The 11,343-nt window shown below is 37.2% G+C and overlaps 1 protein-coding gene across 5 annotated transcripts in view; it reads right to left on the bottom strand.

The window, feature by feature from the left end:
* The window catches only part of LOC117170119 (zinc transporter ZIP9), a 181,103-nt gene that overhangs the window by 22,194 nt on the left and 147,566 nt on the right, over nucleotides 1–11,343 (bottom strand). For all 5 annotated transcript variants that reach the window (XM_033356658.1, XM_033356654.1, XM_033356655.1 and 2 more), the window contains exon 4: nucleotides 9,728–9,862. In XM_033356658.1, coding sequence (XP_033212549.1) covers nucleotides 9,728–9,862 — 135 coding nt within the window. The remainder of the gene's footprint in view (nucleotides 1–9,727; nucleotides 9,863–11,343) is intronic.

Here is an 11,343-nt window from a genome sequence, read left to right as displayed (position 1 = left end):
CCCCCCCCCCAAACCCTTAGGACTTGTTTGGTATCCCAAAGAATATGTGTCCCAAATTTGATGAAGATTAGTAAAAAACTGTGGATTCGCAAAAGCATCATCAATTTTACACCACTTGACTTTATATATATATACACACATAGTCAATGCTATTTTGCATTATTTATTAAACAAAGGTTATTAGCAATTAGCGATTCGGGTTACGGTAGGAACCATCTCCATTGCCGAACCTACTTGTGTATGAATTTTGAAGTCGATCTATGCAACGGTGTGGACGGTATCCAGTCTCAACTACAAATTTGAATTTTATATAGAAAATTATAGGGATACAAGAGTTTAGGACTGTCGCTGTCTTTGTCGCGCAAATATCCCCTACGCGCCTAGCCTCTCCATCTTCCCTCATCGCTGCCGGCAGAAAAAAAGGAAAAGATACTCGGGCGAGAGTGACAGAGGTGACAGAGAAAAGGCCTTGCGTTAGCCCGTAAGTCAGTCCCTCCCGGTCCTCGGACCGTGGAAAACACCTGGTGTATCTAGTGCTGAATAAAGTGTTGTCCAAGCTATTCTGGGTGCTCTTACTGGAGCGCCCCTCCTTAAACACCCAATTTCCTTTTCTATCCTCTGTCTGCTAGTAAAATACAGCAAGCAGTTTCTCACCTCCCTTTCCATTAACCACTTTTTCACCTTTGAGTAAAATACAGCAAGTAGGTCTCCTCCTCCTTTTCCACCCCCTGGCTGCTGGTAAACTACAGCTAGTAGCTTCTCGCCTGCCTTTCTACCAACCGGCTGCAGGTAAAATACAGAAAATAGGATTGCTTTCCCCTTTTCCTGGTAAAATACAGCAAATATCTTCTGAGCTTCCTTTCTACCAACCGCCTGCTGGTAAAATACAGAAAATAGGGTTGCCTTTCTCCCTTTCTATGCATCGCTTGCTGTTAATATACAGCAATCTGTCTCTCGCCCCCCCCCCTTCGCTGATAAAATACAGCAAGTGGGTTACTTCCCCATTTCACCCGCTGCCTGCTGTTCATCATAATAGTCTAAGTTATAGCTATTGATGTATAAAAAAACATATTAAAATTTCCGACCGATCGGTTGAGTAGTTTTTGAGGTACAATGCCCGCCAATCGTAAAAACACTCTATTGAGAAAAATGCGCTTAAGTTTTGTTGAGCAATTTTACGTGTATAACACCTACTTACCTTCAATCAGCTATGCCAGATCCATACAAAATCCTGCCTGACTCTTCAAGCAGGTAGTCATATAGTAAGCCGAGGGGAACCAAATTACGGCGAGGATATTATGAATAGGCGACAAGGAAGCCGTGCACCTGCGTGTCGAGTCTATGCGGCGAGCGTGCTCTCGCCTCCGTCTGGCATGTCTACCGTGCATCGGCAAGAACTTCAAGAGTATTTGGAATTGACTTGAAACTTTCAGGGAATATTCTTAAAAAGTTATAGGTTCGAATAAGACAATGAAAAAATCGATTTTTTGACCCCGAAAATGGGGAGGGGGGCACCCTTCAAAGGACTATTGTATGAACTTAGTTGCGCCCTACCATGGAGGTCGAGTCGAAGGCGCGTTACCGTATTAAAATATTTGGGCAACTGCAATGTACAGTAACGTACGTCACTTAAAGAAAAAAGTAACGTACGTTAATTAAACAAATTTGTATACAATTTATACTAAATTAAATATGTATTGAGTTTAATTGTGAACGAAACAGGCGGGTTTCTTTTTTATGATCTACAGAAATCTGTACCCATTTGCATACTTTTTTCATAGGCACTTAAGGAGGTCACCCCGTGTGTCCGATCGAAAAAATCGATTTTTTTTGTTGCCTACATTTATTCCTACACATGTGTACAATATGCTGGTAAAGTGATATTCCAATATTCGAAGTCATTGGAAAGTTACAGCTCTTAGAACGACTAAGCGTACTTCATTGTTTAAATCGTTCTTGAACTTTCAAATGCGTTTTTCTCGAAACTACGTTTTTCGAATTGGCCGGCATGATATCTCAAAAACGGCTTGACCGATTACTTCTAAATTTGTAGGGTAGATTCAGCACATATGCAAGGATCGCCTGAACTAGGATAATTACAAAATTCCAAAGCGTTTTTTTTTGTTAGAAAATAATCGAAAAAATCATGAAATTTGAAAAAAGTTAAAAACCGTGTTAATTACTCAATTTCCAATATTTTTAAAATACCCTTATTCAGGCGATGGCCACAGCTTCACAGATTAAAATGCTGTTTGGTTTTTTGATTTCAAATAAGCCATTCGCCCGGAAACATGCCGGCAATGGTACACTTTTTTTTACATGGGTGTCTTCGGAGTGGCGCCATACGCATTACAATAAAGATTTTGGGTTCAAACTTGCACAATTTACTGTTCAAATGTGAATAAATATATAGTGAAAAGTTCAAAGTTGTATATTGTTATCGTTTATCAAAAAAATCCCCAAAACAGGTAAAAAACGGCCGTCACACGGGTGGACCCCCTTAATCTATCTGACTTGTATTAAGGAATTTTCCGCAACACTAACCAGTGGTGAGAATGAGCGGGGGTAGGAATGTCGCATTAAGACCTTAATTTAATCAGTTTAAACAAAATAAATGAATGTTTAACCAAAAAATTAAGGTTTTACCAGAAAAGAAAAGTTTTGAACAAATTAGATGATTTTTAAATTAAAAGATATAAATATACAGCAAAAAATAAAATAGTTGCATTTTCAGTTTAAAAAATTAGTTTTTAAGAGAAAAGAATTTTTCAACAAAACAAATAAATTTTCTACCAAAACGATTAAGTGCCTATAAAAAAAGTATGCAAAAGGTTACAAATTTCTGTAAATAGTAACACAAATTTCTTTAAGTAACGTACGCTACTCTCCATTGCATTTGCCCAAATATTTTAACACGGCATCAAGCCTTCGATTCGACCTCCATGGTAGGGCGCAACTGACTTCATGCACTATTCAATTTTAATGTACCCCTGTAACATAATGCAGAAGGCGCCGGTTGAGAGCCACAGCGCTTCGAGATCCAGACCAGTGATGGACAATAGAGAAAGGTCTCCGTGAGGACAAGTAGGCCTCGGTACCTTGAGACTCAATCGGCTGATGTCGAGCTGCGAAAAGGTCAGGGTAACACAATGGGTGTTGACTTCCCCCTCCATGCTACTACCTTCTCGGCATCTCAAAATTAGTCGCCGAGCGATCGACTCACATTTCCTATGATTCTCCCTTCTCACTTCACCCATACTGATGTATTGCACCAAAACTTCGGTTTAAGCTTGGATTAATTAAAAATGTAAGTTTCTAGATGTTCCATAAAGATCTTGGCTATTACAGGTGAGCTGAAGATCCCATTGCCACTCCTGAGATTTCTTTGTAGAATTGTTTATGGAAAGAGAAGTTAGTATTATTTATGATATTAATTTTACCGGAGATTTGCACTTTCGTAAAGAGAGATACTACGTCGAAACTCACTAGGATGTCTTGGGGTTGAATGCGAATCTGTTTTATCTTATTGATAAAGTCACGAAGTAGGACGATCCTTTCACAGGGAACTCTATCATTAACTTCGTAAACTCTTTTGACTTCCTCAAAAAGCTACAAAGATTCACATCCAACCCCAAAACATCCTAGCGAGTTTCAAAATAGTATTTCTCTTTACGAAAGTACCAATCTCCGATGCAATTGATATTATTAAATCCTTTGCAAACTTTTGTCACCTAGAGACATGGATTTAAAGAATTACACAAGCTTTCTCATTTTATCAATCGATTACACCCCAATATCGAATTCACCATTCGAAATTGGACAAAACAGAAAATTGCCCTTCTTGGTCGTACTAGTTTAAAAAGATCAGATAACACAGTAGGACATGCATTTTAGAGAAAATCCACCTAACACAAAAACAATCGGTCATCAACTCTCTTTTTCGTGTATACCGTATACATGAATCCGGCGGAAAGTAGGTTATCTGTCTTACTCGCTCCTGCAGAAGCGTGAATTTAAAGGAGTTAGAGTAGGCACGACACTCGTATGTGAAAAACCGGCATTTGTTTTCCAATCAACGAATCCATGGATTCGTTGGTATCTCCACATAATCGGCACCGGTCAATCACGTCTTGATGTAACACGTGTTTGCGATGATTTCCGGCGCTGACAACCTTGTCCTGTATCACAATGACGAATCCTTTCGTATCGTAAGTTCCTTTGATACTTACGAGCTTGAGTCATGGCAACAGCATCTATAGTGACTAAATCTTTACTGCCACGCAAGTTTTTACAACATCCTTTTTGTTCTTCTGTAAGGACGGCATTCTCCTCGCAATGAGAATATACTTCATCTGCAATCATAGCTGTAAGACATTTTTAATTGTTGGAAGATAGGCTTAATCTCCATTGCTTGGTATTCTGTGATGCGTAGATTATTCCTGATGTCCTTTACTTCACGATAAGATCTCTTAGTGCAACTTCCTTTATATTAGGATACTTTGCAGAAAATATCGTTCCTTAAATTGTATCCTTTTTCCATTTTCGTTTCAAACTTCGCACTTTTCTCATACAGACGCATCAATTCCTCTTCCTTTGTGGTATCTCTTTCTTTGTGCTATCTCTCTTCCTTTGTGGAGGTGACATCAGTTACCTCTGAATGCATTATTATTATAATTATATAGTATATATATTTTTGTCGTTTCGGTTTTGATTCCTCTAGAATCAAACCGAATTGTCTATGACAAAGCCACCGAACGCGTGCTCGGGTTGTGGATAGAGGGTCCCTATACCAAGGGTTTGTGCTGAATATGGTTACAAAAATTAATAGGCAGTCGCGGACAATTGCCCAGGGGTAGTACCGAAGGAACGAACCCTCAACCGAAGGTATGAAAACCTTGCGGAAACCTGAATGGCACCTGGGTGAGTTGTCTCGAACGGTGACTCTGGGATACCGGGCGACCTCTCAAAGTACGCAACCTTATCCTTGCATACGGAGCTCTGGAAGGATGGACGAACCCTTTCCCTAGCTTCTCGTGAGAACAACAATGATAACACGAAACATAGTTATTATATGTGCGGTTCAAAGCAATAAAACGCGCAGGGCTTCCGACAATGGATCGGCCAACAATGCTGAAAACTCTAGAGCTCGGGGAGCCAATGAAGATGGAGTCAATGAAATGGATCGGCGGAATCTCGGGGCTTTTAGGTGGACGGAACGACTCAACCAAGACTTGCTAGAGTGCTACGATGCGAGTATGGCCCATAAAGGAGAAGGTTAAATGGTACGACTGCATGCTCTGCAGTGCGAGAAATACCCAGAGCTATAGCACTTTTCGCATCAACGAATGCTAAATCAAGCCGAACTATTCCAAAAATGGGGCCATGTAAGTGGAGCCCCAATTCTACCACAGCCCGAACAAGCCGACAATAGAGAAAGAGAGAACATAAATAGACCATAAATAGCTTCAAAGAGCTATGTGATGCCCTCATAACACCTGAGGAAGAATGCCCACACAACACTACTGAGTAGGTAAAAAAAGTATAAAGAGGAATGAAGAACTACTTCACTCCGGAACAAGATGGTTTCAAGACCTTCTAGTGCAAGAAGTTTCCTTCAACCCATCAATATTTGACACATATTTTTACCTCATACTTAATGTCGGAAGAGCCAATCCCGGAGAGGCTGGTGGAAGAGTGTTACAGTACTCCTGCCGAAAAATGGGCCACTCAGCTAAGCCAAATAATAAAAAACGCTCAAAAAAAGGCGTAGCAGGATGGCGGGAGAACCTACTCATCGACAGATGTGTCTGCTAAGATGCAGCATCCTACCAGCATGACCTATCGATGGCCTGGATTTATTACCGGAAAGCTTTCGATTCTACCTCCCATAGACTTATTATCTGTCTTTTGGAAAGCTTAAAAGTTTATACGCACATCAAAGAGGTGTCTTTCAGAGTGACACCATGTGCCCACTCCTCTTCTGCCTCACATTATTGCCACTTGCATGCAGGATGCGACATCTATAAATGATACTCTCCGAGGCAGATACAAACGTCTCATTCGGTAAATTTGGTCTTCCGATCTGTCAGCGAGGAACAAAGTATCCGCAACGTACATGCTTGCTGTCCCGGTAGTACTCTATTCATTTGGAGTGGTTCCATGGATGAAGAACGAGCTCAGATCCCTTGATATCGGGACACGATAGGTTCTGCACATGAACAAAATCATGCATCTTAAGTCTTCTGTTCCGCGAATCCATATCTACAGCAAAGCAGCGTTTCTGTACACTCGGAATTAACTTCAGTATCAGGGGTGAGCAAAATGCATAAAATATTATCTTGATTATTCACTCCTACAAGCCGGATTAATAAAGCACAGAAGAAAAACTTTCGTGAATAGCTCCTGAATAAGAGAATGCACGGTTTCTTCCACAGAAATATGGAGGATCAATCAATGTCGTGTGATCTAAGTTTTGCTTTTCTTAAATCGCGCGGATTAAAGTCAGGCAGGGTCGCCACATATTGAGCCAAGACATTCTCGATGATAGCGGCAGGGCGTGCCATGCACACCCTGAGCATCTAGCAGACATACTATCTAGTTGTCCAACTCATGCGGGAACGACCTACATAGAAAGGCACAATGCTGCACTAAGATTTCTTTATTATTACCATGTCTGTCACTCTTATAGCATTAAACTTAATATCTCTCCGCTAAGCGCTCCTAGTGGAATAGATTCAATTGTCGCGAATGAGAAGTAACGCAACTACTAGAACTTTATTTTCTTGACAATTGTTTATGTTGCACACTCGAGGCCTGACATAGTTCTTCTTGACTTCTAGAAGCGCTATATAATTTTGAGCTTCATCTGTCAAAAACATCATAGCTGAGGAGAATGAAAAGAAAGAGAAGTATAGAGACCTTATAAGGGAGTTGCAATGGTTGTCCGTGTCCTCGGGGTACACGAGACTTTTGCCGGATCGTCGTATTTAATTCATCACAGACGAAATCTTGCGGTTGTCCTTACGAAAAACTTTTATACCAATATTATACACCTCGCGGGTATATCGGGAGTTGGGGCGCCACTTTACTACTAACTGCAATTTCCAATGGGTTGTGACTCTTTATTTCCATCAATCAAATTTAAATGAATATTTTTGAGGATTTGAAGACTCTAATATTTAATTCCTTTTAGATTGTTTAGAATTATTCTAATAGTCACGGTCGAAAGAGCATTTGGATTCTGCCAGAAAAAAACGTTTTTTCTCAACTTCTTATCACATAAGCTTTGAAATTGAAGAATTTACAATGGAAGCGTTAGGTATTGAACTTTCCTTGCTACACGAAACTATTCAGCGTACGGAGATCAATTTTAAGAAACTGGCTCAGGAGCCATTCACAAAATACGTGATACATTTTTCGGGAACTTCTGGCCACCTCCCCCTGCGTGCTACTTTTTCCATTGATCTTAACATGCACTGTAAAAAAAATTCTATTAATTTTAACTCTTTCAGAGTAGGTCCGATTATTACATTATGAATTATGAATTTTAGGTGATGGTATTCTAACCAAAAATATTCGTGTTTTTATTCGACATGGTAACTTTAGCATCTACATGAGAAATGTGAATAATGGTAATTTGACTAGAAATTGTAAACTTCCCGTTCAAATAAGGAATACAGTAGAAAGCAGTTTTTTAATCCAAAAACTTCTTGTTTAATATTTTTTATCAATTTTGCAAATAAATTTGTCCATAATTTATACCGTTCTGAAACACGCTCTTTGATACATAATTTTAATTTTACCAGTTTTTCATAATTTCCCGAAACTTTGAAACTTTAAAATTACTTGGACTTGTACTACATTCAGAGCTGTAAAAGCACGACGCGTTATCAAGTATCAAATTGAAAGACGTGAGATTACGTTGGAAAAACAGTTTCTGTACTTTGACCAGCGTAAGAAAATTCAACACTCTGAAAGTAGGTCCACTTATTACCTACGCTGAAAGTCACAAGTTCACTAGCAGAAACTTTACTTCTACAACGCCTTGCTATATTGTTAGTTTAAAAGTGGTAAAGTTGCAAGATTTGTTCAAACTTCTAGCAGGCAAGTGGCATTCACCCTATAATCAGGGTAATAAAATTGCACCAATTTTTTGTTGGTAATTTTATATTCTAAGTGGTCGATTTTTTAATATTTTTTACAGTGTGGAGAATGATACTGCAGCAGGCCCCCCCCCCCCCCCCAACTTATCACGTATTTTGTGAATGATTCCTGAAGATAAACTTAATTTAAGAACAATGTGATGTTTGAATTTCCTTCGTAAAAGATCACAATAAAAACAGAATAATTTTTCAATAACAATATTCCCCTGAGGAAGTTCTGAGTGATATTTTTTTCGTTGAAGCTCACCCTACACTGCATTGTGAATTTTTCACATTTTGAGATATTTACAGGACTTTCGTTTGTTCCTTTTATATAAATAAAAATTTAGGAAATACAGCAATAAAAAAAATACAAATCGACCCATTCGTTCTAAAATTAGTAATAGTTCTTGGAATCAAACAATTTGCGAGAGTATTATATAACCATATGTGGGCGTCCGCGTGAAAAGGGCCAAATCCGGTTAAAAATGATTATTTTCGGGTTTAAGTGTATAATAATACTAGAACCTATACTGCATCTTTCAGCACTATACTCATGTCCCAAAAGTATCCGGAAGTGGGTATGTTTCATGTTCGAAGAAAAATTCGAACATGTACGCTTATGGAAATCAACAACCTTAGGCGCGATTGATGAGAAATATGAACTTGACAAACGGGCATATTTTCCTTCTAAAAATTGCATGAGCCTGCTACTGGGGGAATTCTACCAAGGAATATTATAGCGATCCTCAAAAAACTATTATAGTCATATTTTGGATTGTGTGTCTAGAAATGAGAATTCTAGAACTAGAAAACTCAATAATAACGTCTCCAGTTTCGCAAAGAGAATGCAGCAGATTTTCCTCGTTTAACACAATATCGAATCGCGGAACTGGAGACGCAATCATTCAATTCTGCCACAAGTTCATGCAATTGACTCATTAAGCTCGGACTATGTAAAACGGCAGTTGGTTCATATTATTTCTAATAAATCGGGATTGCTGTCAAAAAGTTGAAATTTTCACTCTCTTTTGCTGAAAAATATCCATCAGGCGCAAGTTGCCTGATTGTAAGCTCACCACTATGGAAGAAAAATAATAGTGGTTGTTTATGATGTAGCTAAAGAGAGGCGCTGCTCATCCTACTGAATTTAATTATCTATTTACTTAACAAGATAAACAGTTTAAAGCATTCATACATGTTGGTGCCGAACAGAAGAAATTACATCCAAATTAGACCTAGAATGGTTAATACGACTTATTCAGAAGCAAATAGACATTAGTTAGGATTTTAAAATGTTTAAATATGAATTAATCATTACATGCATATATATTTATAGATGAGTCAATAGTTTAATAAATGAATTAAATTTATTGTAAATAAATATAAAAAATATCATAACTTGTTGTGATTATGAACCATTATGTGGAAGTTTCTGAACAACAAATCTGACGCTTAACTGCAACCTCTAACTATTAACATATTGTGATCTACCTTGGTTGAAAATTATTTTAAACGCAGCAATCGCCGAACAAGGGCATATATACAGAAAATGGTTTCTATTGTATTTAATTCATTGTACTGACCTTTCCAATTCCAAAATATGTAACGATTGTTAAAATAGGTGCCGCCAAAGAGAATATGAATAAATGACGACTTATCTTTTTTCTATCCACACCTTCATGTAAAAGAAAAGAAACGAGCCCGAAAGCAGCAGGTGCCTGGAAATTAAAAATTATTCATAAAAGCGTTATTTATCATGAAAGTGTCATTTTTGGCGAAAAAAAGGTTGAAAATAAAGTTTGGAGTGCATCTTTCAAAGTTTTTTTCACATATTGTAAATCAATACAGAAATTTATTTTTTAGATGGAAAACTCACTTCGCGCATGGTTTAGGCAAAATATTGAGGTGTTAGAAAACAGATAAAAGAATAAGAAGAAAGAACGGTGGAGAGAGACAAGAATAGGATGAAAGGAGAGAAAGAAAGAAAGGGGGAAATGTAAGGGATATGGTAATACACGAGGAGTTAAGAATGAAGGTTTTGCTGAGAGAGAGAGAAAAAAAGCTACAAAAGGGGAAAATTTAGCAGGAATAGAAAAGAAGGGAGTGGGATAGCAAGAGCAGAGGTATTGGAGGTCCAAGAGAAAGATTAAGAGGTAGGGGGTAAGGCAAACAAAGTAAAAAGACACGAAACAACAAAAAAGCAGTGCTACTAGCGGAAATGGGTCAATATCGTTATTGTTTAAGTCATAATATTTTTCGATTTGATATCTTTAAGGAAATTAAAGGTTGGAACTTTAAAACATATTTCATATTTATCGCTGTTAAATATTGACCTCAGATTTACGTCTGGAGGCTGAATGCAACGTATTTAGAACGATTAACAAAAAAATTGAAAAATTAGAATATGCATATAAACTACATCACATAATTAGCTAAAGTTAGTATGTCATTATTACATGCAGTTATGGAACAAAATATATTTTTGGTAGTATGACTTCACTTGAAAGTAAACATAAATATAGTTGTGCAGTGTACGCATATTAAAGGAATGTACCGAGCTTTACATTAAAAAAAATTAAATGTAAGTAATTTTAGGAAATTGAAAAGGAATTTTTATCTTGATGTATCTATTATACAACAAAGTATATTTTTTAGGTTGTTTTGAATAGATTGGTACTCTAGATCAAATGTAATTAAAGTTCAAATGTTCGATGTTTAATGAATTCTTGTACAGATAAATTATCCCTGCTGAGGGAAAAGCAAAGAAGAATACTAAAATACTGCTAAATTAGCACAAAGACCCACGTAACTAATGACCCAACACTTAATTTAATTTCAGAGTTTTATTTTCATTTTTAAATTTTCGTCCAATGATAGTCAAATGTTGTTTTAAAATAGAAATGAGATCCCGAGACTTAATTTCATTTCAGAATTATATTCCAATGTTTACATTTTCGTCCATGAATAGTTAAATGTTTTTTAAATAAAAATGAGATGCCAATACTTAATTTCATTTCAAAATGTTGTTTTTATTTTTAATTTGCCCAGTTATAGTTAAACGTATTTAAATAAAAATAAGATGCCAATACATAATCTCATTTCAGAATTTATTAGTAGAGAGAGCTATAAATATATTACAAATAAATTCATGAAATTGAATTCTCACGCATTGAATTTCGTTCAATAATAAGTTTGATTA

This window comes from Belonocnema kinseyi, chromosome 3, assembly GCF_010883055.1.
Source record: "Belonocnema kinseyi isolate 2016_QV_RU_SX_M_011 chromosome 3, B_treatae_v1, whole genome shotgun sequence".
NCBI lineage: Eukaryota > Metazoa > Arthropoda > Insecta > Hymenoptera > Cynipidae > Belonocnema > Belonocnema kinseyi.
Note: the sequence above shows the minus strand (reverse complement) of the source record. Positions and strands in the feature narration are given on the sequence as shown.